This window comes from Cordyceps javanica, chromosome 2 (genome assembly GCF_051103115.1).
Source record: "Cordyceps javanica chromosome 2, complete sequence".
Lineage (NCBI taxonomy): Eukaryota > Fungi > Ascomycota > Sordariomycetes > Hypocreales > Cordycipitaceae > Cordyceps > Cordyceps javanica.
The window spans coordinates 3608180-3635725 of NC_139296.1; the positions used below are offsets into that span (position 1 = coordinate 3608180).

General features: G+C 53.3%; 6 protein-coding genes across 6 annotated transcripts; 5 read left to right on the forward strand and 1 right to left on the reverse strand.

Annotated features, from left to right (window-relative positions):
* Window positions 1-766: 766 nt before the first annotated feature.
* V2A60_003587 (P-loop containing nucleoside triphosphate hydrolase protein) lies at window positions 767-2840 on the forward strand (the record flags this gene model as incomplete). Its single annotated transcript, XM_083254915.1, has 2 exons — window positions 767-960; window positions 1019-2840. 2 exons carry the CDS (start codon window positions 767-769, stop codon window positions 2838-2840), a joined length of 2016 nt encoding a protein of 671 aa, XP_083111041.1.
* Window positions 2841-4549: 1709 nt separating this feature from the next.
* V2A60_003588 (uncharacterized protein) lies at window positions 4550-6424 on the forward strand (the record flags this gene model as incomplete). The annotated part of the gene is made up of 3 exons (XM_083254916.1): window positions 4550-4955; window positions 5036-6252; window positions 6332-6424. The coding sequence occupies 3 exons, from the start codon at window positions 4550-4552 to the stop codon at window positions 6422-6424; spliced, it is 1716 nt and encodes a 571-aa protein (XP_083111042.1).
* Window positions 6425-7749: 1325 nt separating this feature from the next.
* Window positions 7750-10407, forward strand: V2A60_003589 (heterokaryon incompatibility protein-domain-containing protein; the record flags this gene model as incomplete). Its single annotated transcript, XM_083254917.1, has 1 exon — window positions 7750-10407. The coding sequence occupies one exon, from the start codon at window positions 7750-7752 to the stop codon at window positions 10405-10407; it is 2658 nt and encodes an 885-aa protein (XP_083111043.1).
* A 529-nt stretch (window positions 10408-10936) lies between these two features.
* On the reverse strand, window positions 10937-12577 carry V2A60_003590 (uncharacterized protein; the record flags this gene model as incomplete). The annotated part of the gene is made up of 1 exon (XM_083254918.1): window positions 10937-12577. The coding sequence occupies one exon, from the start codon at window positions 12575-12577 to the stop codon at window positions 10937-10939; it is 1641 nt and encodes a 546-aa protein (XP_083111044.1).
* Window positions 12578-16701: 4124 nt separating this feature from the next.
* Window positions 16702-18411, forward strand: V2A60_003591 (uncharacterized protein; the record flags this gene model as incomplete). The annotated part of the gene is made up of 1 exon (XM_083254919.1): window positions 16702-18411. One exon carries the CDS (start codon window positions 16702-16704, stop codon window positions 18409-18411), a length of 1710 nt encoding a protein of 569 aa, XP_083111045.1.
* A 5131-nt stretch (window positions 18412-23542) lies between these two features.
* Window positions 23543-26639, forward strand: V2A60_003592 (transcription factor domain-containing protein; the record flags this gene model as incomplete). The annotated part of the gene is made up of 6 exons (XM_083254920.1): window positions 23543-23737; window positions 23853-23980; window positions 24051-24115; window positions 24190-24504; window positions 24561-25797; window positions 25850-26639. 6 exons carry the CDS (start codon window positions 23543-23545, stop codon window positions 26637-26639), a joined length of 2730 nt encoding a protein of 909 aa, XP_083111046.1.
* Window positions 26640-27546: the final 907 nt, after the last annotated feature.

A 27546-nucleotide genomic window follows, 5' to 3' on the forward strand; every position in this document is an offset into this window, starting at 1 on the left:
CATACGCCTGCTCGTCTCACCAGCCCAGCTTACGCCAACCGCGTCATCTGCATTATTCAGTCACCGGGTTCAGCCTTGACATCATGGCCACATAGCCGGCGCCAGTCCATGACCCGGACCGGCCGAATGCCTCGTTGGCAGGGCCCCACAAAAAATCAGAGTTCCCAGTGCCTGCCTGCCTGCCTGCCAATGCCCAGCTGCCTTGCCTGATTGCCTGCTGGCCTGCTGGCCTGCCTGCTCAACTGTTGCCTCCTGGAAAACCCCCGCTAAACCCCTTTTGGCGGCGCTTGGCCCGAGATTTTTTTTTTCCTTCGCCCGGCCCATTTCTTTTCGCCTCCAATGACTTGAGTGCCCGTCCCTTTTCTTCTCACACAAAACCCAAACCCCCTTCACCCCCCTCAAAAAACATCTCCTCTCCTCTCATCCTTGTCATTTTTTCTCCTCGACACTCCTCCTTTTTTTCTTTGGTCTCTCCTTTGAAGATATTGTGTTTCTTTTGAAGAAAGCAGCTGGCACTTGTTTCTGCGAGTGCTGCCCTGATCTAAAATTTTACGCGGGACACCTGACGGAATAACATCGACTTCCGTTTTCTTTCCCTTTCTGAATCTTGTCTACATATTGGCCTGTCTCTTCTGTTCGACGCAGGTATCCCGAGTTACTCTCTTTGAAGATCTGAGGGTAATATTGTCCGAAATCTATCCAACGACGTTTACTTGAACACCGATTCGAACTCATACGAGTCACCTTGTCGATCCCACACGTGAACATGGCGGACCAGCTCAACATGAACGGCCTCAGCATTGCTGACGGCCAGCAGAGTGCTGCCCAGCAGCGCTCCTACATTCCTCCTCACCTGCGTGGTCGCGGTGGTGCCAGCGCTGGCCCTCCTCCTGCTGCCCCGGCGGCAAACGGTCCTGCCCCCGGCCCCGCTCCCACCAACGGTGGCGGCTCTTGGTCTGGGTATGTTAGACAGTTGGAATCAGTATCCTTTCGGCCCTCTTTACTAACCCTTTCACAGAAACCAGGGCGGATATGGTGGTGGTAGAAACTACGGCGGCGAAGGCGGCGGCTACCAGGGTAACAACCGACGTGGTGGCTGGGGCGGCCGTGGTGGTTACTCTGGTGGCGGTGGCCACGAGGGTGGCCACGGCGGCGGCGGCGGCGGCGGCGGCTATGCTGCCCGTGGCTCCGGTGATGGCCAGTGGCGCGATGGCAAGCACATCCCCGGTCCTGCCAATCCTCGCGTTGAGCGTGAGCTTTTTGGCACTGCCGACGACCCTTCCAAGCAGCACACCGGTATCAACTTTGAGAAGTACGACGACATCCCTGTCGAGGCTTCTGGCCATGACGTCCCTGAGCCTGTTCACCAGTTCACTTCACCTCCCCTGGATGAACATCTTTGCCGCAACATCGAGCTTGCCCGCTACAAGATCCCCACACCTGTTCAGAAGTACTCGATCCCCATTGTCATGGGCGGCCGTGATCTGATGGCCTGTGCCCAGACCGGCTCCGGCAAGACTGGTGGTTTCCTTTTCCCCATTCTCGCCCAGTCCTTCCTCAATGGACCGTCTGCCATCCCCGGCAATGCCCCCGGCCAGTTCGGTCGCCAGCGCAAGGCCTATCCTACCGCTCTTATCCTAGCACCCACTCGTGAGCTGGTTTCTCAGATCTACGATGAGTCTCGCAAGTTTGCCTACCGCTCTTGGGTCCGTCCTTGTGTTGTGTATGGTGGTGCCGATATCGGTTCTCAGCTCCGTCAGATTGAGCGTGGCTGCGATCTGCTCGTTGCCACTCCTGGTCGTCTGGTCGATCTCATTGAGCGTGGCCGCATCTCGCTGTGCAACATTAAGTACCTTGTTCTCGACGAGGCCGATCGCATGTTGGATATGGGTTTCGAGCCCCAGATCCGCCGCATTGTTGAGGGTGAGGATATGCCCGCCGTCAATGATCGCCAGACGCTCATGTTCTCGGCCACCTTCCCTCGCGACATTCAGATGCTTGCCCGCGATTTCCTCAAGGACTACGTCTTCCTTTCCGTTGGTCGTGTTGGCTCTACCTCCGAGAACATCACTCAGAAGGTTGAATACGTCGAGGATGTCGACAAGCGCTCCGTTCTCCTTGACATTCTCCACACCCACGCTGGCGGCCTCACCCTCATTTTCGTCGAGACCAAGCGCATGGCTGATTCCCTCTCCGACTTCCTCATCAACCAAAGCTTCCCTGCCACCTCCATCCATGGTGACCGCACCCAGCGTGAGCGTGAGCGTGCTCTCGAGTTCTTCCGTAATGGCCGTTGCCCCATTATGGTCGCTACTGCCGTTGCCGCTCGTGGTCTTGATATCCCCAACGTCACCCATGTCATCAACTACGACCTGCCCACTGATATTGACGATTACGTTCATCGCATCGGTCGTACCGGCCGTGCTGGTAACACTGGTATTGCTACTGCTTTCTTCAACCGTGGCAACCGTGGTGTTGTTCGCGAGCTCATGGAGCTGCTCAAGGAAGCTAACCAGGAGGTTCCCTCATTCCTGGAAGCTATTGCCCGTGAGTCCTCCTTCGGTGGCGGTCGCGGCGGCCGCTCTCGTGGTGGCGGTGGTGGTGGCGGCCGTGGTGCTGCCAACCGTGATTACCGCAAGTTCGGTGGTGGTGGCGGCGGCGGCGGCGGTTTCGGAGGCAACCAGGGTGGTGGCGGCTTCAGCGGTGGTCAAGGTGGCGGCTACAACGGTGGCGGCGGTGGCTACGGCGGCGGCAATAGCTACGGTGGCGGCAGCTACGGCGGTGGCGGCGGTGGAGGTTACGGCAACCCCAGCGGCCCTGGCAACCAGTCCTGGTGGTAGACGATGGCGTCAGCCATTGTGTGCTATCGGGTCAGCAAAACTGGTAGCCGCAGCTGGAGAAACCTCGTGGATTCTCTGCTAGACAGTGCTCTGTCATGTGCTTTCTCAGACTGTTTCGGTTCCACACTGCGACAGTCTGCATTGATTTTTCTTCTTCGTCGACTTTTTTTTCCGCCATGTGTTTTATTTTTTAACGACCTCTTGGACGCTATTGCATTTGATTTTTCTTTCTGGCGACACGGCGGCATCATGACCTGCGCTACTGAGTGACGGTTTTCACTCCTTCTTAGCGTTCGGGTTACGGTCCCGGGGCATTTCACGACACGTATGTGATAGATTGCATTTGTTTGATTTCAACTTCCTCCTCGCTTGATACCCATAGACGGAGACGTGAGGAATTTGAACAAGGACACGCCGGCAGAGCGTGGTGCGACAGAATCTGGCAGAGACAGACTAGATTCATTTTCACGGCACTACGATTTGCTTTTTTTTGCTTTCTACGTTGGGAAATACCCCCCTCACCCGAGGAAACATGGCTTTATTGGTTTCCTCATTTTCATACGAGAGGTCATGTTCTCGTCGTGCTTTATAGACAAAAGTGGATTACTCGGTTTTCCGGTCGGTATGTGCTTGACGCTCGGCCACGGCACAAGAAGGGATGCCTGTGGAAAGGGATTCTTATGTTTTTTTAAGAGCGATAAGCATTAGACTGGAGCGGTCAACATATTGGTTTTCTGTGTTTCAAAATCGAAGAGCATGAGAGCGTGCATCTCGACAACAAAAGTTCGATGGATTTCGGTTGGGATGGCATGGTAATATATGTTATTGCTCTTTGACAGTCATGAGGACGTGGGGCATGAAAGGTTTTGACTTGGCTGGAGAAGAAGATGAAGAAGAGGGGACGGCTTGCCAAGGCGAGGGCCTCTTGACAGAAGAGGCCGCAGACGAGACTTTTGTACATGGGCTATGCCCCCGTGATAGACAGACAACCAGAGTGGACTGGGCAGTCCAGGGGTAAAAAACAAAAAAATTCGAATGTTTTGTAATCTGTACTCGCAAATCAATTGAGCCGTGTGTGTATGGCGTGGTGATGGTATTATCCTGAGCGACTGTGCGCGATGTCTGCCCGACTGTAGTAGCGATGCTCTTGCCTTTGCTGCCAACGATGATGCGTCTCGAATTGTAGTGCCCGATCTTGAGTCAAGGAACTGAACTTACTACCAATGTTGATATTCTTAATATTAATATTGATATTGATATTTTAATCAATGTTGATTACGAATTATTCCCGGTGCCAGAGTTGCCACTTGTTTCGATATGCTTGGGGACGGATCGCCCCGCTGGCCGAGCTTCGGACGGCAACTTGGGAACCTTGAAACCCACTGCAGCGGACCTGAAGTTACCTAGGCGCTGGGGTACTATTAGTACCAAGTAATAAGGTGGGAAGGTAAGCAAGCTGCGCGTCCGTCCCCGTTGCCGCCAGAGTAACTTTTCCCCTCTCTCCATTGCAAAGCCTCGAGAAACTCTCCCGACACGAGATCCTGGCACAATATCCTGGCACGACACATTGCTGCCACTTTCAACAGACTATAAGCACTGTCAGATAGCGTACACCTGCTGCCGCCTCTTGGGCACCCTAGCGACCGACACAACGCGAGAGCGAGTGGCGCGGAAATCGCAACACACACAAAGTCTGTTAACAGATCAGGATGAGCAGCGTCCTCGAGACGATCGATGCCGGCCTCACCGGCCTCTTTGGCCAGTGGAACGGCTACTCGACGGCCTTGGTGACAGTGCTCGTGGCCATTCTCGGCTACCGCATTTTGCACGCGGCTGACCCGGATGTGCACCCGATTTTGCTGGCGCGCCAGTCGACGGCCTCAACGGTGCGCAACGAGGGCGAGAGCGCTATATACCGTTCGCCTTTGGCGCCGCACGGCATGCCGCTCAACGCCGGGCTCAATGTGAAGTCGGCCGGTGCCTCCAAATGGTCGCGCGGCCGCGATGGCGACCTTCGCGACGTCTGGCGCAAAGTCGTACTCGGTGGCGACGCAGGTGCCAAGGGCAAGCTTCTGACGGTGCACGGCTCGCAAAATATCGAGGAGCATAATCTTGGTAAGACGCGTGAGAGGCGGCGACATGAGCGCCGCGGCGTGGCCGTTTCGATATATTTCTGGCTGCTGACCTGTATGCAGACGACGTTACTAGACAGATCAACCTCATCGGCCAGCACATTACCGAGCAGGGCGGTATCCGCGTCGCCATCTACCTCCCCAACTCGATCGAGCTGCTCGCTGCGCTGTTCGCTTGCGCATTCAGCAAGAACCTGACGGCGGTGCTCATTCCCTTTGACGTGCCCCAAGACCAGCTCGTGTCGATGCTGCGCCGGTCCGCCGTGGACACCGTCATCACCGCCACCGGCGAGTTCCCCTTTGACGCCGTTGTCAAGGCGTACCAGGGTCTGCGCCAGCTCATTTGGGTCGTGGACCAGGGCAGCGCCCACATGGACTGGAACGAGGTCCCCGAGGGCATTGGCAGCAGCGTTAGCGTCGCCACCTGGCAGGATATTGTGCGCGACGCCCCCGCTGATGCCGGCCGCGAGCTCCCGGCTGCCGCCACGGATACGGGCGCTGATGCCGCCGTGGGTGATCTGGTCACCTTTTGGCAAAGTGGCAAGCCCGACGCCCTGCAATTGGATATGGTGCGCTTCTCGCAGGCTAACCTGGTGGCCGGCATTGCGGGCCAACTCGCCGCCATTCCGACCAAAGAGCGCCTCACTAACGCCGACTTGTTCCTCCCTGCCTCCGCCCTGACCAAGATCAACACTCTGATCCTCACGCTGGCCGCCCTGTACTCGAACGCTTCTGTTGCGCTCAATGCAGCTGCCGGACCGCGTGTCGTCGATCTGACCGTGGCCACGCAAGGCATCGCGCCGACTGTCATCGTTGCGGACCCCGCAGCCCTCTTGCAGACGCATTCACGCGCCATGGCCAAGCTCCCCTCGCCGCTGGGCAAGCTGGCTCACTCGCTGTCGAAGCGCAAGCTGGTTAATGAGGGTATCATGGCCACGGCCAACGTGCTATCTGCGTTTGCGGCGGCCGCTAAGCCTGCGCTGGGTACCACGCCGGGTCAGCTACGATTGATCTACACGGCTGATCGTGCGGGGAGTCAGCAGACGCCAGGTCTGTCGCCGGCTGTGTTGACGGATCTGCGCATCCTGACTGGCGCGAGGATCGTGTATGCGCTCGCGGCGGCCAAGGTTGCAGGCGCGGTTGCTCAGACGGCATTTTATGATTACCGCGCCGAAATCGGTGATGTAAAAGGACACTTTGGTTCGCCAACGAGCAGCGTCGAGGTGATCCTCAAGGATTCAGGCAGCCATAAGACGACGGACGAGCAGGCCGAAGGCGAAGTAAGCTATTCTCAACCCCTCCGTGCTATGAGAAATGTACGAGAAATGGACTACGATTTGCTAACCTATATACGTGCAGATTTTCGTCAAGGGTCCCTGTGTGGCTGGAGGCGATGTCGGGCTTGGTGTTGTGGGCATCATCAGAGACGACCACACTTTGGCATTCGCATAAGCAATCTCGTCTACGCGCGCTTTTACTCCAGGTGTCATTGTTTCCGCTTCTTGCAGGAGAATAGAAATTGTAGCAAATGTCTCGACATCGAAACCAAGTGTGAATATATTTCCGAGGCACTAATGCGCGTTTGATTCCATTGATCAGCCCTTGGGACAGACAGGAATGCTGCCGGACTGCCTTTGCCGATATCCACTATTGACAGCATAATAGGCGTCATTGCAGACTTCGGATGGCGCGGGTTCCTGTCTTCCTTGTCCTAGAACGTCCTAGTATTGAACAGTAAGCTTCATAGATGGGGGGTGGATGCTCGGCCACTTTGCACCAGTCCCTTTAGTATTAGCGAGGCGACGAGTCAGTCCAAGAAAGCCCCCTGAAAGCGAGCGCGATGGATGGATTGCGACGGGTTGCCGCAATACGCAGGAGACCCGAGTCCGAGGGAGATGAGAGCAAGACCTTGCACTGGTAATGACGGCGGCGCGAGCTCCCGAGCCCCGACTTAACTACCGACTGGTCACACTTGGACCCTGGACCCTACTTAGATAGAACCACTGTGAGAAATCCATCTCTACCAGTATGGGCCGCAGGCACAAAAGCCCGCGCGACGCAACCTGCGAGTAGTGGGGAAAAGCAACGGCCATGAATTAGACTGGGCAGGCGAATCCCTACTCAGTGAGTGGACATCTTGGGCCCTGATTCTGGGCCTGTGTGCCTCAACCCATCTCTGCGGTCTGCTGGTACTTGGTGATGAACTTGTCAACTACCTCCGCGTCCACTGCTGCATCTGGCGATTAGATCATTAATAAATTACCATCTCGTGCGGGAGTTACTGTCACACTGCTGCTCTTACACGCGCTCCTGCCGCCGGGCGGGCGGCTTCCAAAGCACCTGCCAAGTGACTTCCGTGGGGAAAGGAAGCTAAAAGGTACAAAGAGCATCGATGCTTTGTTAGTGTATTTGGTGTGCCCTCTTTGTGCCTCTATGTACCCGACTATCGACGCTGCCCAGACATCCATCACCCACTCAGTCGAGCTCTGTTTTTCTTCCTCAACACAACGCCTCTTACGCCCCTTTTCAACTCATCGCACCCTGTGGGTGTGCCGGAAGAAAAAAAAAAGGCAAAATGAAATTTGGCCTTGCATCGTCACTCTGACAAGGGCCGCCACCGTCTTTTTCTTCTCTTGCTTTCCAGAAAACTAGGGAGCGAACAAGCGAGATAGTTGAGCAGAAAAGGAGTTCTGTCAAAGGCCGACCAGGAACGCATAAGAAAACGGCTAGGGGTGTGGGAGGACCGCCCCCAGCACCCAAGGACGTTGTCCATATATATGAAAAAGTTTACCAAGATTTTGCCCCGGCGCCTGCAGGGCCGTGGCGAAAATGGTTCTGGCAAGCAAAAGGGTTTAGCTGGCCCAGGACTGGAAAATGCGCGCGACCACCACCAGCTCACTCCGCGCAAGGGAATCCCTACGAAGAGGCCGACCAGAACTGGGGCTAGTCGGATTGTCGTTGGGGTGCTGTCAGATGCGAAGAATGATGCGCGTCATGAGCACGGAAATGGGACGGGTGCAAATGCAAAAAACGGGCATTCTGTTGGCAAGGAAAATGAAGATGCGGCCGACGAGGCTTCAGGCACCGGATCGGAGGCCGCCGCCGCCGCCGCCGCCGCCGCCAATGGACATGGTACTGCCGACAGTGCCCAGCTTCTATGTGAGCCCTGCGCAGCGATTGGGTTCCCAAGACTTTTTGACTGGAAACCAGGTGAGGCAAGACCGTGGGTGCCGCTGGCCCATACTCTCAAGGACGAGTCCAACTGCCCGTACTGTACCTTCTTCCAAGCCATGATCGGTCATATACCTGGCACCAGCACCGGCACCGGCACAGAAGGGTCGGAAACTCCCATCACTACCGAGTCTCTCAATCTATCAGACACGGAAACCCGCCAACTGTCCGCCACTAGCACATTCACTCCGTACTTTCGCATCAGACACGCTTTTGAGCGACTCGGCATTAGCCAGAAGCATGAGCTTGGCCGGGCGGTCTTGTTTGAAGTGACGACGAAGAACAAGTCACTTCCCCGTGGCTATATATTGCGCGCCGCCGACGATGACACACACGTCGACGGTTACTTGGAATCATCTCGGGAGGACGGAGCCGGAAGCGAGACCGGGACACAATCCAGCCAGCGTTCATCGCACCAACCACCGTCTACCCTATTACGGGGCCGCACAGTTCCTGCGCTACTCGATGCCTCTTTACCACGCTGTTGGATCGACTATTGCAACGAGAATCACACCGAAGAACGCTGTGCCGTTAACCTATCCGCTCTGGGCAAAGCACCACTGACTCTCATTGACGTGGAAAGCCGCAAAGTCATTGCGGTAGCAGATCTGAAGATGCAAAGCTACGAATACGTTACACTCAGCTACGCACTAGGTGATTCCGAGCTGGAGTCTGTTGGCGAGCCCATCAAACTACCAGCAACATTGCCAGCATTATTTGAAGACTCGCTCACACTAACCCGTTCATTGGGATTTCAGTATTTATGGATCGATCACTATTGTCTCCCCCCACGAGAAAATAAGCTGGAGAGAAGGCAGCAGCTGGACTTGGTCGGAGAAGTGTTTGCGCGGTCTGTATTGACCCTGATTGTGGCGGCTGGCGACGGCATTGCCCATGGCATCCCAGGTGTGAGCGTTCCCCGCGATCAGGACCAGCTTTCGCTCCAAAATGAAAGCGGTTTGTTCACGACCTCGCTCTTGCGCCCTGATGTTGAAGTTGCCGCCTCTCGATGGGCAAACAATGCCTGGGCACTGCAGGAAGGTCTCCTAGCACGACGACGTCTCATCCTCACGCCCTCCCAGGCCTATTTTCAATGCGGCGCGCTTCACTGCCACGAGAGTATCAGTATACCACTCCGTCTTGCCCCAAGCTTCAATCTAGGACGCATCTTTCCCCCGGACGGCATCGACAGCACCGATATTCGAACTCTAATAGGAACATACATGACACGTGAACTTTGTAGGTCGCAGGATCGCCTGGATGCGTTTCGTGGACTATCCCGGGCGTATGCAACAAAGGACAATGCTCGTATCGATACCTTTATGGGGCTGCCACTTTTCGACCCCGACTCTTTCACCAATCTGAAAGTTGTTAGCCAGACGGATCGTCTGGCTATCGCGATGAGCTGGATGTGGTCGGGTCGATTTGTTTCGTCAAGCCGAGATGCCAACAGCGATTTGGAGCCCTGCTACCTTGAAAATCCTGCCCATTTTCCTTCTTGGACGTGGCTATCGTGGCGCATCAGAGCGGACCAGCCTATTTCGCAGAGCGGCCATTCGTTCTGCATACCACACACGAGTGATCAACCCTTAGCCGTGGCCGACGGCTTATGCGCGCCTCCTTGCACAGAGATCTCTGTGGGCTTTGCGGACGGCTTGCTGGTTTCGTGGGAGATTGACGGCGTAGCCATCTCGCGCCGTGCGGAGCCCATAACCTTTTTACGCATCAAGACCTTTTGCTTTGACATAAAAGTTACAAAAAAGGCTGATGATTGGCAGGTTAGCGAACCTGCTGATGTGTTCGACCAGGCGGCACGAGAAACTATACTCCTACTCGTCCGTTCCTCTCACACGCACGCCAATGCAGACTCTGGCGCAGCCGCCGAGATTTCGGACCGGGAATTTACGGTTACCGCCATGCTTCTGACGGGAAGGAATTGGCGTCCCACTGAGACCAGTCCGGAGATGAAGGCACCGATAGTCGAAGCGGAGCACCACGTCACAGCACTCCTATGTGCACCGAAATCCTGGCAGTCGGAACAGCCACTTGTGCGACTGGGAGTCTTTGATTTCAAATTGACAGAGTTTATAATGAAGGAATGCAAGGGTGAAGAGGATGGTGAGGCCACCCTCAGCGGCATAGCCTCTGTCTCGGGGGAGAAGATGAGCCTTGAGACCAAGTTGCGAGAGCTTGACCTTTACTAAAGGCCGGGATAATATGACTTGAACAAGGACGTTGTATTTATTTGTTGTTCATTGACGCACAGCATTGGGAGCCGGCGCACAAAATAATGGAGGAACCAAAACAAGGATGGCCTTTTGTTTTTTTTTTTTTACTTTTGTATCTATATACATGTATACGTTACCAACGCCAGGTCGCATAAAATGTATATAGATGATAAATGAACATACGCTACTGGTCTCGATAGAGTTAGACGAGGTAGATTTTGCTCGGCCCGAAATACATGCCAAAAACTGTTGCTTCTCATAGATGCCAAAGCTCTTCCGTGGCCCATGTTGGAACATGTGCCAATCAATGCAAAAGGCAAACTTTATGTGTGTTTTGAGGACCAGTCTTGCGGGTGGTGGGTGTGAGTGACTACGAGGAGTGTACTGCGTGCATCTGGTATGCGGCGAGTTACGTACGTGTTGGTGCATCGAGACGCCATGGGACGAAGCTCTGGCAGCTCAAGAAAAGAAAAAGAGAAAACAAGAAGAAAAGAAAAAAGAAACACTAGCTTGATTGCATGTCTATGGCGGCCCTCGTCGACATGTCGTCGTGCACCCATGTCATGATCCGGCTGCCGACGTCGCCCACGAGCTTGTCGTAGTGCGGCCCCGGCGCAAAGAGCCCGCAGTGCGCGCCGACCTCGTCCACGTCGGCCATGTACACGTCGACCCATGTCGGGTCGCGCTGTCCATTGTGCCTTCTCGGCAGCGAGCAGAATTTGCGCAGCTTCTTGGGCTGCTCGTCGGCAGGATGTGGCGGTGTTTTGTCCTGGGCATTTCGGCCAGACGCAGTGGCGACGCTTGTTGATGCGGACTCGGTGGCCGTGTGTTTTGCGCCGAGGGCTGCTTCCGCGTCGTCACGGTGTTTTTGCGCCTCTTGCGCTTCTCGAAGAGACTGTTTTTGAAGCCGCTGGGCTTCTTTTTCCGATTTCCTGCGACGCTTTTCGAGAAGCTTCTCTCGTTCGCGGATGGCTTTGTTGCGGTCCTTGATGGCTTGCTGGTAGGCTTTCTGCTCCCGCTTGGCCTCTTTTTCTGCCTGCTTGCGGGCATCTTTATCTGTGTACTTGGTCAAGTCGGGGGGTGTAGGCTCTTTCGGGTCAGGTGGAATAGGTGCGAGATCTAGGCTTGGCTTGATTTCCGCCGCTGGAGGGACATCAGCCTCATGAGGTTCCTCATTTGCTGCCACGCGACCCTCTTCTTCTTCGTCGGGTATTGGGGTAGGGTCTAGGTGCAGCATAGACACGTGGCCATCGTTTTCGGATACATGGTCATGATCCATTACTTGACTCTCCCGCGGATTTTCAACTGTTGGAATCTCGTCTGACCGTGGACTGGTCTCGTCCGCCTCGTAAAGATCTTCACCGTCGAAGATGCTATCAACCGCAGCCCGGCCCGAGCTCACTGGTTTTCCGGAACCGGGACAGAAATCTGAGTCTGTTTGATCCTGGACTGCACAGGACTGCTCCTTGTCTGCCTCTTGTTCATCTAAGCCTAGTGTTGACGTTGAAAGGCTGGCGACACCCGCCGAGTCGATCTGCGGTGACGGCTTGGGACGGCCTGGCGATAACGTATAGTAGTTGACAAACCGAACACGTCTATGCGCCGCAGCTGGATGGCCTTCGGATATTGCCTTGAGCTCATCGACATCTTCTAGAGCTCGTATGCGTTTGTAACGTGAAGAAAGCTCTGGATAATCAGCCATGCAGCCACCAAATTCTAGGTGAGAAACAATGTGATTGCCTATCGCATTGAATATGCCTTCGGTCTTGTGCTTGGAAGCAAAATGCCGGAGTCTTGAGATAAGCGGCTTCTCCCTGAATGGAAGGTCATTGAAGTAGGGAGGGTCGTATAACTCATTGAGCTGGGCTGGTGGTGGAGATGATGTTGTAGTGGCATTGTTAGATGTAGTATCGGAGAGTGGTAGCTGCAAGTCGCTCGTTGACGGGTCCACGGTAAGAGAGGTTTCGGAAGACTCGGTGGCATCTTTGTCGGATTTTGGCGTAGGCTGGAACAAGCTCGACAAGCCGGACACTACTATTCCGGGGTGAAGGCCCAGAAATGGCGAATCTAGAGACAACGTACCTAGAATGCGATGCTTGAATGGTTGAAGGAGACGGGTGCTGCGATTGGGCTGGATGGCATACATTAGTGTACTCTTGCGCACTGCCCGGACATGGGAGGATTACCATCAGAACAACCTCAGCAGCCAGCAAGCCTCCCATGGAGTGACCAACAAGAATGACATCAGTGGTGGGAGACACATGGGGCTCGAGCCAAGCACTAAAGTTGTCCCTTGCAACTTGTATGGCTCTGTAGGTTTTATAACGGGGGTATATTTTGGAATGAACGAGGTGAGTTTCGGATAGAAGCTCGGTAAGAAAAGCATGTACGTGTGCCGGGAATGACCGAAACGACTGGTCATTGCCATAAAAGCCATGGATATATATGACGAGGAGCGAGCGTCTGGTATCAGATTCTTTGGCTGGTGCTATCAGTGACTGAGATGATGATGTTCGGGGGTCCGAAGCATGCAGATTGATGGAATACGCATTGCCAACCAGGGATGGCGACAGGAGGCCGCCATATCCATGTTGGGACGGGGACGACGAGGCCTGCGCGGGTTGTCGTCGGGGCGGCAAGGCAGGAGGCGACGTCATGTTGCGCTTAGAGAGTTGGAAGCCGTTAAGTATCGAGTCGAACTGGCTGTACTACATACAGTGCTACTGAGACATGACGAGGGATGCCCCTATCGGCAGGTGCATACTCAGTACCGCTGGCTGGGATGTTGGGTGGTGATGACGTTGGGCGCAAGCAAGGGTACAGAATGCAGGTGGCTCCCCCATTGGGTCCCCGGCCTGTGGCTTGATTTTTGCGCTACTTGGAGGTAAAGACAATGGCGCTTGAGGATGGTGGTGAGTATCACAGAAGGATCTCTTTGATGATGGAGAAGAGAAGCGCCATGGACTGGCCGAGATTACTTTTTGCGAGATTCTACATCTGGATGGTGACGCGCATCGCTGAAATAGCAGAAGAGTAGCTGAGCAGCTGGTGCTCTCAGTCGTGATGAGCTGATAAGTAGAGCGAAGCTGTGGCGCGAGAGTATTTGGGCTGATAAATGAGATGCAGTGTGGCACAGGGCTGGCGGCTGCCTGTAAGTACCTAGGCTATTGTGGTACCCAAGCGGTTTTTTTTTTACTTATTGCTGTAGCTACCTAGGTATGTACCTTGCCCTACCTACCAACCTACCTACCTAGGTACTTGCCAGTATAAGTAGATTACTGAAACTTGCCAAGTACTTGCCTTGAATGGATGGAGCTGGCAAAGGGCAGCGCGCGTGTTTGGAACCGGCGTGGGCAACCCATAGTAGATTATGAATTATGAATCAGGGGCTATGCGAGATGGCATAACGCTATGCAAGGCGAGTGGCATGAGGTGAGGAACAAGGCTCGAGTGTGGTCGGCTTCATCGGGGTGAATAAGAATAGTCGTAAGTAAGTACTTAGTTTGAACAGCAATTGTGGCAATAGTACTCCGTAGGAAAATAGGATATAATACAGCGGCAGGTGTACTGGTCTGATATGGGTTGCAGAATAGGAGGCGGCAGATTGAAGGGAGCTGACAGTCTGGGTATAGCGGAGACAGGCACTTTATTCGGAGGGGGTAGGGCGCAAGAACGCGTGTCGACTGGGTACACGTGAAGATGCTAGAATAGTAATTTCGAGAGCATCTATCCGTACCTGGCAGGTACTTACTTATTGCTTAGGCGCGTTCCGAAGTGCAACGCGGTTTGGTAGAGACGGCCGTCGTGGAATGTGGTTCTGGATGGTTTGTGGCTTTTCATTAGCCCGACCGAGCCAGCGTCACAGGGAAGAACGGAACGAGCAGCACCAATACTTCAGCCGCAGTCTAGTCAATTTATTGATTGTGTGTGATTTTTTTTTGGGGGGGGGGGTGAGAAACAAGTCTATACTGGTAGCCTCGGTCGTGATTTGACAGCGGGTTGTGCAAGGTGGGGAGAAGAACAAAAAGAAAAGGAGAAAGGGGAATAAAGAGAAAGAAAAAGGAAAACTACGGACAAGCAATCCGTACTAACGAACCGTCGATGGCTGTTTGTGCTAAAGATGATCTCTGGGGCGTTTACGAGAACAAGAGAGATGAGAGGAGTTGACAGCCTGGTAATGTGTTTGAGAGGCTCGGATACGGATGAGGAAGCGGGGAGGGGGGAGGCAGAGGCTTGTGCGGCAGCCAGCGAATTGGGAATGGAATCTCTTTTTTTTTTTTCCCTCTTTGGCTGGTTGGCTGGTTGGCTGGCTGGCACGCTGAGCCAAAGACTGGCTTCCCGTATTAATTCACTTGGCATTGAAGCTAGGCTCGTTTGACCGGGTGTCGTGGCAGCGTCGGCTTTTATTGGCCGTGACCCTTGCAAGCATCTCCCTTTTTTGCTTCTGCGAACGGAGCGCTCCGTACTCAGTAACATGGCAGTATGGCAATATGGCCAGATTACTTACCAAAGTCACATCTTTGAGTACTTACACAAGGCCAGCAAACCAGTTGACCAGGTCGTGCGGGCCGTGGTGCGTGATTGAGTGTGGGTGGTGCGGCAGAGGGGAGCCTTTTTTTTATTCTACCAGTATAATCTATTTTCATTGTTTTGATGGGGCTTTAGGAAATGAGGGAATCCTTTTTTAGAAGCCCCTCCCCCCCCCCCCCAGCAAGCCTGGTTGGTTGGTGCCTGGCTCTCAGCACCAGCGAATGGTACGAGAAGGGGAGAGTGAGAAAGAGAGAGAGGGGACAAAGAACAAAGACGAAAAAACTCGGGGACAAACAAGACTGACAAAGAGTCAACAAAGAAGAGGGTGGTGAGATGATGGGAGAGCTAAAAGTGCAAGAAGATGAGCAAGATGTGAAGAGAAAAAATGTCAAGGCTTCATTCAGGCCCGTGCAATCAAGTATTAGCTGGCTGCCCATTCCGTCCACACACATAAGTACCAAGTACTCCGTACCAGTACACACAGTTCCAATAGTGCCCACGGCCCGCTGCCCACTGTCTGTCCATGTCCACAGCAAGTCTCGGCGTGCCATTGTCATGCGTATCCGTAGTATGTACCTACCTTTATCAAGCAGGCCCCCAACTTAACCGTATTTCGGCTCATTGAAACGAGGTACTTCGTGTCCGTCCTTGTTCCGACCAGCCAAGTACATGTTCCGTGTCCCGTGTCCGTGTGCCTAGCGAAACAAGATGCCCAAACAGTACAGATGACAGCCTCGAATACCTATGCGCTGCCTCTTCTTCAGGCCAGTCGGTGGCGGGCAGGTTCATCTCGAGCGCACGCTCATACCAGGAGCCAGATGCGTTTCCCATTCCCGGTTCTCCATTCCCACTCACCCACCCTCCACTTATCAAGCTAAGTAGGCACCTCTAATTAACAAGTACTGAGGTACCCAAGGTAGGTGCGCAGGTGCGGTAGCACCCGAAGAGGTACCTAAGCAGCTAAGTTACTACTTACCTAAGTCTTATGTTGGTGCCTGGTAGGCACTCGGCTTGGGTACCTTGCTTGCTTGCCTGCCCTCTGCTCCCACTCCCCGTTTGTTACTAACCTAACTTACCTTACCTACCTAGGTACCTTTACCAGTACCCTTCCCTTTCTGTCCCTTTTTCCTCTTTTCCTCTTCTCTAGCCTCAATCTCGACCTTTCGCGTCCGGGTTCGCTCGTCATGTTTATGCAATTGACGTTGATGGTAGACTGCTAAGGATCAGTCTTTTTTTTATTTCGTCGCCATTCGCTCCTTTATTCGATTTTTTCTTTCATTTCTTCTCAGTGCTATTCGCCCCTCGTCCATTCAGCGACCCGTTTCAACTAGCGGCCAACCGGTACGACGACTCCAAACAAGAAAGGAAAACAAAGAAAAAAAATCACCCAACACTCGCTCGCAAACTCCATCGCAATACGGCACCGAGAAAAAAAACGTCCATCTGATTTTTTTTATATTAAGCTACGCAACCCATTAATCAAGTAGCGTTTTCTTTCGATTCCCGCCCCTCGACTTCCAAGGCAGACTACCTCGGCGCGGCTAGTCCCCGACTGAGTCGTATCCAGCGTCGCTACCGCCACACGTCGACGTCGTCAACCACTCCGCCCTGCCTAGTTCATGATGCCCCAGCCGCGTGTCGAAAAATAGAAACACCCGTCGTCGTCAGCCAAGAGCCCCCGCAGCCCGTGAACACGACTGCCTGGCCACCGCTGCGCCGCTCTCTGACGAATTGCCCGTCATGACTAACCGTCCTCGCCGGCCTTCACTCCTTCAGGCCCGTGATTCTAATTCTGTCCATCCTTCGCCGTCCTCTACTTCGGGATCCCACACTCGCTCTTCTGTGCATTTGCACGACCATCGCCACGCTCACTCCACACATGCGCATGACCAACCCGGCCACCAAGACGTCACCGACCACCACCGCGCCGACGAACAGCACCAAACTTCCTCTCTCAGTGCCTCACCGCCCCTGGTGTCCGAATATATCCTCACCCACTCCCATCAAGACAGCAGCGCCGCTACCAGTTCCTCCGAGTCCATCACCACCCAGTCCCGTCAAGACGGCAGCACAGCCAGCAATTCCTCCTCGCTGGACGCCCCTACCCACTCCGCCGCCCTGGAGACTTCTCTTGCGGCCCGCACTGCCGATGCCACAGATGCCACATCACCTTACGTCACCCAGGTCGTCCAGACCATTTCCATCATCCAAGTAGTCGACTACTCTGGCTCGCCCATTTCGACTTCTACCCAATATGCCACCCCAAATACCGTCGTCGTCGACCCAGGCACGGGCGAGATCATGTCGCAGTCTGGTCCTGTTTCGGCCACGGACCTGAACCAGAGCAGTCTTGTTCCGGGCTCGGGAAGCGCTTCATTGTCCACGCTAGCGACCACGACCTCGACGTTCTCGCAGCCCAGCTCAGCTCTCATCTCCCCCTCGCCACTCTCCGGCTTCCCTTCCTTGTCCGATACGAGCAATGGAACTGTCTGGGGTAACATGACCCTTGCCAGCACCCCATCTAATTCAAAGACCAGGCCAGCCTCATGGACCCAGCCCACCAACCACACTACATCTTCGACGCAATCCAGCTTTCGAGCCTTAACATCCTCGTCTGACAGATCAACAAGCACGTCAACGGACACGTCAACGGACACGGACACCGAAACATTGTCATATTCATCTACCTACGGCTCGACTCCAACCTGGAACTCTCCGACGGTCATCCCCACGGTCGCCGGCAGCGCCGAGACTTCTTCCACCTCGTCTGCCTCGGGCAACGATCCGCTGACGACCCAGCAAAAAGAAATTGTTGGCGGTGTAGTGGGAAGCATCGCAGGCGTGGCCTTCCTTGCCCTGCTCGTCATGCTCGCCCTACGTTACAAGAAGAGGAAGGGGGGCAGCGAGTCACTTCCTAGCAGCACGGAAGCTCGAGGTCTGGCAGCTCTGCCCGCTCCCGGAAGCCATGCTACCAACGCCATGGCTGAGCGAAACGCTGCCGCCTCATCGTTCAACGCGGCTTTTTCGGCATTGGCCAACAAGAACCAATCAAGGCGCGCCGCAGAGGTAGCGCCCGATATGCCTGAGGGAGCCTCCGGTGGCGAGCGAGGCTTCTACCGTGTGTCGGGTCGCAAGCTGCCATCTGTCCTCTACACGGGTGGTGACGGGTATTCGGATCCACGCGAAAGCACCATGAGCGGGTATTCACAATCCTCCGAACCCTTCAGCCGCGGTGACGAGCCCTTTGCACTCGGCAGTCCTATGCGGCCGATAAGCGGTATACCCATCATCCGATCGGGACCTGCACGGACGCCAGTGACGGAAGCCAACCCGTTCGCCGACCCCGCGGCATCACCACCCATGCCGAAAAGCGACTCGCCACCCAGGCGCCCTGGATCTAGTGGCAGCACACGAGGATCCAGCTCCCGGTTTCAGGAGGGCATATCATGATTGATTTCTACAAGTGGCTACGTACCACGAGCATCTTTGTGTTCCCTCGTTCTCTCCGTTTTCACCATCTTCTCTTCTTGGACCTGTATATGGTTTTTACATTTATCACTATCTTTGGTGGCAGTCTATGCCAGCATATTCTTGCCAACTGGGACAGTCTTGGATATTACTGGGCCGGAAATTGCCTTTGGATTTACCTCTTGACTATTCTCTTTGGTCTTTTTTATTTCATGTTTCATCTTATTTATAACTCGGCGTTTGCATAGGATGATGGGCAGCGATACCGAGTCCCAGCACCTATGATTGTGCAATTTTTTTTCTGCTATAATGTATATTTTGTCTAGTAGCAGCAGCAGCAGCAGTAGCAGCAGCAGCGGCGGCGGAAGAAGAGAAAAATTACATAGTTGATAAAGGACAGAAATTCAAGTTTTGTGTAATTGCTGTGCACTAGAGATAGAGTGAAGCAGCCAGCATTGGGGTCTGTGGTGTGGACGGGAGTCCGCTGGGCTCTGCGACGTGACAGAGATGATGTAACTGGAATTGCAAATGCAGATACTGCGGACTTTGCGATTTGGAGAGCTTTCCGTTTGAGAAGAGGCAAAGAGTGATGAAGATTAAAATTACGTGGATTGCTGGAGACGGAAATTTATGCACATGTTGGTTGTCTCTCGGCATGGTAGCCGGGCGTGGGCCTGCCTGGCCCGTTGGTTCGTCGACAGGTGGTACAAACTATATGGCAATCGGGGGTTTTTTTTCTTCTCTACTTTTTCTACTTTTTCTATTAATTTTTTTTTCATTATTTTCTTTTGCTTAGTTTATATGTCCCCCCCCCCCCCCCCCCCCCCGCGCGCGCGCGAGGGATGAAAGGAATGGGTAGACGGACGAGAGGAAACAAGGTTTACCCGGACTCTGCGCGTGTGATTCGGATGCGTTTCAGGCGTGTTCGGGGATCGGGACCAAACGGCTGGACCCTTGGGGGGGGCGGGGGGCAGCTTTGGGTCGATGGCTCTTTTCTGTCAATGCCGCGTCTTGTTGGCAGGGTTGACAGGACTGACTGACAGCAAAGATGGATTTACGGAGTGGTCGGGATGGATGGACTACGATCAACTCGAGCAAGAGGCCGGGGGAGGAAAAGTAAAGAAAGGCCTTGAATTTTGCACAGCCATGTTTCAAAAATTGCTGTCAAGGTTCTCTCTGATGGGAATGTATTTTAATGCACTAGCCATGGCGGGCTGGCTTTGCTATTAAAAATGGCAAGAAAGCTATAGTTGGGAGTTGCCATCAGCAAGTGGTAGGCAACAGTTTTGGGGGGGGGGGTTCAAAGGAAAGAGTTGAGAGTGGCTGAGAGCGTTGCCGCTGGTGAAACAAACGTCTGAAGTAGGGGGGGCTGTTGTTCTTTTCTGACCCAGTTGCCCAGCTTTCTCTCTCTTCCTTCCTCTCTCTGTCTGGTTTCTGGTGGTGGCTTTTGTTTGATGTGGAATCATTTTCTTTCCAGAAACAGGCAGGAGGAAGGGGGGGGCCGGCTATGGAATCATTTTCTTGCCAAGTTTATGCGCGCAAGAAAGAATGAATAGGTTGACGTTTGTGAAGGAGTGGATGGAAAATTGTAGGCCAGAGAAGAAAAAAAAGAAAAGGAAGAAGTAAAAGTGGAAGAAGAACGCGGTAGTTGTAAGATTTGGACCTGCCTATTCCAAATACGAAAACAGATTAGCTTCCTACGTAGATTTTTTCCACGTAAGGTTTATCAATGAATCAATTGGCTTCGATGAGAGGGAGGGGGATGGAAGTAACAAAAGCCTGGCCAGCACAAGGGTAAAACAAGAAAAGCTGTCACTGTACTTCGTATAATCTTTCAGTTTGGCTGCCTTGGGCTAGCAACTAAGTAATAAGGTAGTTTGTTGTAGTTCGGCGTGACGCTACTAGATCTACTAGTTAACTAGCGGGAAGGAGGAGGGGGGACGCTATGAGGCACTCTTTAAGACTGAGTCGTACTCGTATAAGTCCGGCCCGTGTACTTTTTTTTTTACCATGGACTGTGAGCTTTCAGCCTTTTTGTTCTGTGTTTTTTTAAACAAGAAATCAATGAATGAATATCAATACATGTATTCTGTTTTGACTAGGTCATCTTGATGCACAATCGACAGATGAGCAATTTCAAGAGCCAACTGGGTCAGTCTGGCTGTGACGTAGCATTCATGGCCGGACGCGTCTCTTGTTCAGGTATCATTGATGCATAATGCTTGGCAACGACGAGGGAAGCAAGGTAGCACCGCAGTGTACTCGGGAATGTAGGCGTGTGTGTAAGTGTGTGTAAGTGTGTGTGAGTGAGTGAGTGTGAGTCTGTGTCCCACTTACTCACTCACGCACTCTCTCTCCATCTCTATTTTTTTATTAAAAAAAGGATTTATTAACAACGGCCACTTGGGTGGGCTGACTGGTCTGTAGAGAAGCGGGCAGGATCGTCGATGGGTGTGTGTCCTGGAACTGGAAGGTGGGCGATGGGGCGGCCTGGGTGGTGGCAACTTACAAGGCATGGATCGGAGGCACATGACGACGAGCTTGGCTGTTTTTTTCTCTTTTTTCCCTTTCTGATCTCCTCCTCCTCCTTCTTCTTCTTCCTCCTCTTTTCTAAATGCGTGTCTCCGAGACCGTCATAATGTATCAATTGAGACAAAGGTGAAAAAAGTCAATTGCCATTTTGACGAATGAGTTGATTACCCACGGCGATAAGGGCCAACGGAGAGGATAAGTATGTAAGTACTCTAAAGCAGCTAAGGTACGGAGTACCCAGCTATAACATGTGTGGGGGCACGTCGCGGGGTCGAGGGGGGAAGGAGCCAGAGACCCAGAATACAAAGGTATCCAAATGTCAGCATTTTACTCAATGGCAATTACTACTAGATTTGAGGACCGTGCATGTGAAGAATCTCGAATTGCTGGGCATCGCGCTGAGGAGGTGGAGGACTGGGTGAGCCGGGGGGGGGACGGCTTTTACACTACCAGTATTATCAGTATTTCGTCATTGAGAAACAAGACAAGGGTATAATCACTAATCAGCCCTCTTGAACCCCTGTGGGCAGCACCAGGAGCAGCACCAGTAGCAGCCAAAGCGGAAAAACGGCTTCGAGTAGTCTCATCACAAATCTCGCGACAAGGCGTGACCGTTGGAGTTTCAACATGATGAGTAAAGGAACAAAAGGGAAGAAAAAAGAAAAGGAAAAAAATAAAAAGAAGAGGAAAGAAGATAAGAGAACAGAAAATCAAAGAAAGAACAAAAAAGAAAAAGAAAAAGAGCCAAAATTCGCCCACTCTTTCTCCCCCTCCCCCCCCCGTCTTTCTTCTGGGGGTTGCAGTTGGGCATCTACATTTCAAAGGGTCAACGGGTTGGTGTGGACTCGCTATAGCATAATGGTTCATGGTTATGCAAAGAGGCTGAGCTGAGAGAAGGGGGGGGGGGGGGGAGTGAAGGGTAGAGGGTATTGGACGGGGTAAAAATGATGATGTATAGATGGCTGAATAGATGAATGAATGAGATGAAGAGAGAGAAGGAGAGAGAGAGAGAGAGAGAAAGGGGATGAAAGAAAGGTATACATTACCGTTTCAACGTACCTAGCTACTTGCATGTCTATGTTCTACTTACTTGGATAACTACCAACCTAGGTAGTACAGATTATTGCGTCCTTTTTCCCTCGAATCACGATATTGGTTAGCCATCTCCAGTGAGTAGGTAGCTGGCGGCAGCTCTCTCAAGCTTTGCAGCACCGAGCTCCGTCTGGCATGTGTCAAGAAAAAAATAAGATGAGACAGAAGGAAAAGAAAAGAAGAGGTCGTTTAGCGTATTTGGATTGTGTTGAATCCCGCCAGTTGTCCAGCTGTCTAGGTAGGTAAGTAGGTTGGGTGGACAAGTGACTTAGGGTAGGTCCCTACCTACTGATAATAAGGTACAGATTTGGCCTGGTCATCGAGGCTTCCAGCTACATACCTAGGTAGGGATTACTGAGTAGGCGGTAAGTAAGTAGAAGGTAAGCAGTTACAGGAGGCCCGCCCGGAACACTCGGTTTTCAGTGGCGCGATTTCGCCCAAGAAAAAAAAAAAAACCGCCCCCGCGACGCTCTCTCCTCTTCTTCTTATTCGTCTTCTTGTGCCCTTTGACAGGGACTTGCCGAACAAGTTACCTACCTGCCAAGGCACTTTTTTTTTTTTTTTTTTCTTTGCTGTCAAGATGCTCATCGAAGTATTAACTTGCCCCATCTCTTGCCCACCATCCAAGTATACAACTACGATGTACTGGTAGAAACAAGCAATGCACCAAATATCACCCTGGTTTGCCTTAGCTCTCTCCTCCTCCCCAACTCTCCAACTCGTCCGCTCCTCAACTCCTCCTGCTCCTAGGTACCTTGTCAACTAGTTTACTCTCCTCCCAGGTACTCGCACTCCCTTACTCCCTCACTCCTCCGCTTTACCTGCCCGCTCTGTCCCCTCCGCCCTTGAACCGCCCCCCCCCCTCCTCTCTCAGCCTCCGACGCTTCGATTCCCAACTCCGGTCCGTCCGCGTCGTTCTTCTTTTCTTACTCCTCCTCCCCATCCACTCTCTTTCCTTCTTCCATTCAATTTGCTTTTCCGATTTACCTTTTTTTTCTCTCCTCTTTACCATTCCACTCCCCCTCAAACACAACCGTTCTTTCGCAAAAGAATTCCATCACGGGGCCTTTCCTCAACAAGACCACCGTCCCTCGATCCTCTCCATAGCCTGTTGCCTCCACACCATCACCACCCGCCTACCCATTACCTGCCATTCGACAGACCGGCCGTCCGAGACCGCACTATTTTACCTACCCAACTGACTCGAAAAAGTCTTGCCGCCGCCGCCGCCGCTGTGCCGCTTGTTACATTCCCTCCGCTACCTACCAACCAAGCAAATACACACAGACGCAAAGACCAATCTCGATCTACCATCGCCACCACCACCACCATCACCCATCTCCAACCCCGCCGCGCCGCGCCGCGCCGCTGCTCTTTCTACATACATCTCGCCATACATCACCGCTACTACCTGTCGCCTGCCTCACCACCCGCCCCCGGCCGCGCATCGTAACTGCAGCCTGACCCGCTGCTCCCCAGCGTCCCGATCATGGACCACATGGGCTTCCAGATGCCCGGCTCCGGGCCGCCATTGATGAACCAGCCGCCTCAAATCTTTGGCTCTTACGCCCAGGATGGCATGCCCAACATGGCCCACATCCCCGACATGACTGCTCACATGTTTTCCGATGCCCAGCTGCTCATGGAAGACACCACCGACGCCAAGAGACGTCGCATCGCCAGGGCAAGTACCCGTCTACCTACCTAGCTGCGTCCACCCATGCCGCATTCCCTGTCACACGACCTGTCGCGCTGCACACAAAAGCTCACCTTGGACTGACAACCCGCCCAATAAACAGGCCTGTGATATGTGTCGCAAGAAAAAGATCAAGTGCGACGGCAAGCTACCTGCCTGCACAAACTGCACCACTTACAAGACCGATTGCGCCTTCACACAGGTCGAGAAGAAGCGCAGCCCCCCTAAAGGGTAAATTCCCCAAACCACCAGATGCTCTCTGGCAACCCGAATTCGACGCTGATCAGCCTCCCGCCTCTAGCGCCAAATACATTGAAGGCCTCGAGAACCGCCTCGGTCGAATGGAGCAGCTGCTTCGCCTCTCAGGTACCTCTCATCGACGGCGCATAGTCGCCGCCCCTCTCATCCCACCTACATCGGCTCACATCTACTACCCACAGGTGTATTGAACGACGACGATCCAGATGCCGACCTCGGCGCTCTCGAAAAGAAATTGCAGGAAAAGTCTAGACAAGCCTCCCTCGCCATTGGCTCAAACAGCCCGCCAATCTCCCCTCTCCATGTCGACAACGCTACGCCCCAAAGCTCGCTCCCCTCTCCCGGCAAAGAAGCGGCGGACCAGCGCAAGTCTGCTCTGTCCGCCGAAGACAAGCCCTCCAAGGAGAGCGACGATGAGGGTCACGAGGAAGTCGAGGCTCTCTCGGAAATGATGTGCTCACTCGTCACAAACCAGAGCGGAGAAACTCGATACATTGGTGCGTCTCCTCGTATCGACTCGCCGTCGCTGTCCAGTGCAACTAATACGCTACAGGGTCATCCTCCGGCTTTTCCATATTTTCCCCCAAAGGCATCCAGTGGGTCAACACGAGAACCGGCGACGACTCCTTCCAGGAAATGATTTCTGAGGTCTCCGTCGACGACCACAAATGGACCAACTGGAAACCTGAAGTCTTTGGCGACTTGTTTCAGCGCCCCGTCTTCAGACCCCTTCCGCCCAAGCAGGAGGCGCTCTCACTCCTCACCGATTACTTTGAAAACTTCAACTGCATGTTTCCCCTCTTCCATCAGCCCACCTTTATGCATCTCGTCGAGCGCCAGTATTCTTCCAATCCTTACCAGGGTTCCGGATGGTGGGCTAGTTTGAACTGTGCTCTGGCCATTGCCCACCGCCTGCGCGTCATGAGCAACCTCGTGCCTCAGGAGGAAGACGAAAAAGCCTGGGCCTACCTAAAGAACGCCATGGGCGTCTTCTCCGAATTGACCATGCGCAACACAGATCTTCTCTCCGTCCAAGCCCTGCTAGGCATGGCTCTCTTCATGCAGGGAACCCCCAACCCGCAGCCTTCGTTCTTGCTCATCGCCGCCGCCATCCGCCTCTCCCACAGTATAGGCCTGCACAAGCGTGGATCCGGGTTCAATCTCAATCCAATCGAGATAGAGCAGCGGAAGAGGGTCTTTTGGATCGCCTACATGCTTGACAAGGATCTTTGCCTGCGATCAGGGCGACCACCCGCACAAGACGATGACGACATGAATGTTGATTTGCCAGATGCCGACCCAGATGACAATATTGGAAACATCCCCCTGGCTGATGGCAAGGGAAAGATGAACCTTTTCCGCGTCATGTGCGAGTTTGCCGTCATCGAAAGCAACGTGTATAAGCGCCTGTACTCGACCAAGGCTACCAAGCAGTCTGACGGCGAGCTCCTCAACACGATTGGTGAACTAGACCAACAGCTTGAAGACTGGAAGGATCGCATCCCAATCGAGTTCCGCCCCGAACACGAAATCAAGGCTTCTCACACCCCTCTGATCTTGCATGTTGTCATGCTGCATTTTGCATACTACAACTGCCTCACGACCATTCACCGCATGTCGGTCCACCACGGCTACTGGACGAGTCGCCTGGCCAATTACGCCATCCAAGGCCTCAACGCCCGACCCTTGAACCCCCGTGTGTTTTCTTCTGCTGCTCTCTCCACAGCGGCCGCGCGAGCATCCATCTCTCTATTGAAATACGTGCCTCAGGGCGACTTTGCATGCGTCTGGTTCGTGACCGTATTTTCTTAACAAAGCGTAAAGTTGCTAACCACAGTACAGGCTCATTCTCTACTTTCCCGTCTCCGCGCTGGTAACGCTCTTTGGAAACATTCTTCAAAACCCGCTCGATGTGCGCGCCAAGAACGATACGCGGCTCATGGACTTGGTCGTCACCTTCCTTTCCATGCTTGGTCAAGAAGCAGAGCAAGGTGGTGTCCACCGCATGCTGGGCGTCTGCTCCGAGTTTGTGCGCATCGCCAAGCTCGTCATTGACAAGGCCGAAAATGACCAGTCCTTCCGACGAAAGCGCCGCACAGACGGCAAGGTCAAGGCCAGCTCCAAGAACCTCGACACCTCCGAAGTTCCCATCCCGACCACCATCGAGGAGCTGTCACCACCAGTTCGCACCCACCGCTCCTCGTCGTGGGGCCCTGTCGCGGCGACATCACCTGCCGATGACCATCGCTCACCGACTAACGGCAACCCAAACCATGATGCACAGGCGCAGGCGCACCACCAGTATCAGCAGCAGCAGCAGCATCAGCAACATCAACATCAGCAACAACAACAGCAGCAGCAGCAGCAGCAGCAACGACAACGACAGCAGCAACAGCAACGACAACAACAACAACAGCTTCCTCAAAATGGTGACTTTGACTCGTTCAATGGTATGAGTGGCTTCCCCGGTGACCCATCAGCCATGTCCCTGGATGCGCCGTTTCACCAGCCTTTGCTACCGCAGGACCTGTTTGCGCTGCCCATGACTTTAGATTGGAACTGGGCTGAGATGAGCGGTGGCGCTTACCCGTCTGTCGAGAATGGCAACTTTGGTGATTTGCCGCCCCAGTAATGAAGGAGGTGGGCGAATGTTGCAACGTACTGCAAGACAGATGGAGGCTGCAATGAAAATGAATTGGATATCAGAGCCTGGTTGGAGTTTTTTTATTTATCTATTTCCCTCTTCCGTCATGTATAATGTTGTTTAAGATAGATTATCGGAGCGTTGACGATCTTTCCCCTCTTGTTTTTGAGAAAAGACTTTTTTAATTCGAACATGAACTCATTTGAGATAATGAAGAGTATTACACGTCAGTCGAGGGTAGGAACGAGTGATTGGGAAATTCACATAAATTGTCACAGATAGACCAAGCAACGCAACAACATGATTTGAGCCCTAGTCCACCTGGCTTGGAAAGATTGGGTTTCGACGACTGTCTAGAAATCCTCGAGCAGTGTAGCAATCACTCAAACACCACCGAGCAGGACGGCATTATCCACTCATGCACAGACTACGAGAGTTTAAGGGGGAAGCGCGGCCTTCTCTTTTTTTGGAAGCTTGCTCTTTTTATATATGTCTGTCTGTCTGGAAGAAAAAATAATCATCGTGAAGAGCATGTGCAGGTATCTAAAGACTGGGAAAGAAAGTAAAAAAAAAAAAAAAGAAAAGATGCACCGAGCAGAGAGCCGGCTAACCCATCGTCCCTATCACCATCCTACCCTCGAGCACTGAAAAGGGGGCGATAGCTTCGGAAGACTTGACGGCGAACAAGAGGTGATTCAGAAGACACCAGGAGCAGATTGCTCAAGTGGACGCCGAAAAGTGAGGGCATACAGGCGACAAAGAAAGAAGGTTGAAAAACAGTCAGCTTTCTGGTGTAGCAATATTAAAAAAAAGAAGACAAAAAAGACGAAACTGTGGTACAAGCCCCGGGCAACAACAAAAAGATTCAAACGTCTTTTGTGTGAGGCATGGCTTT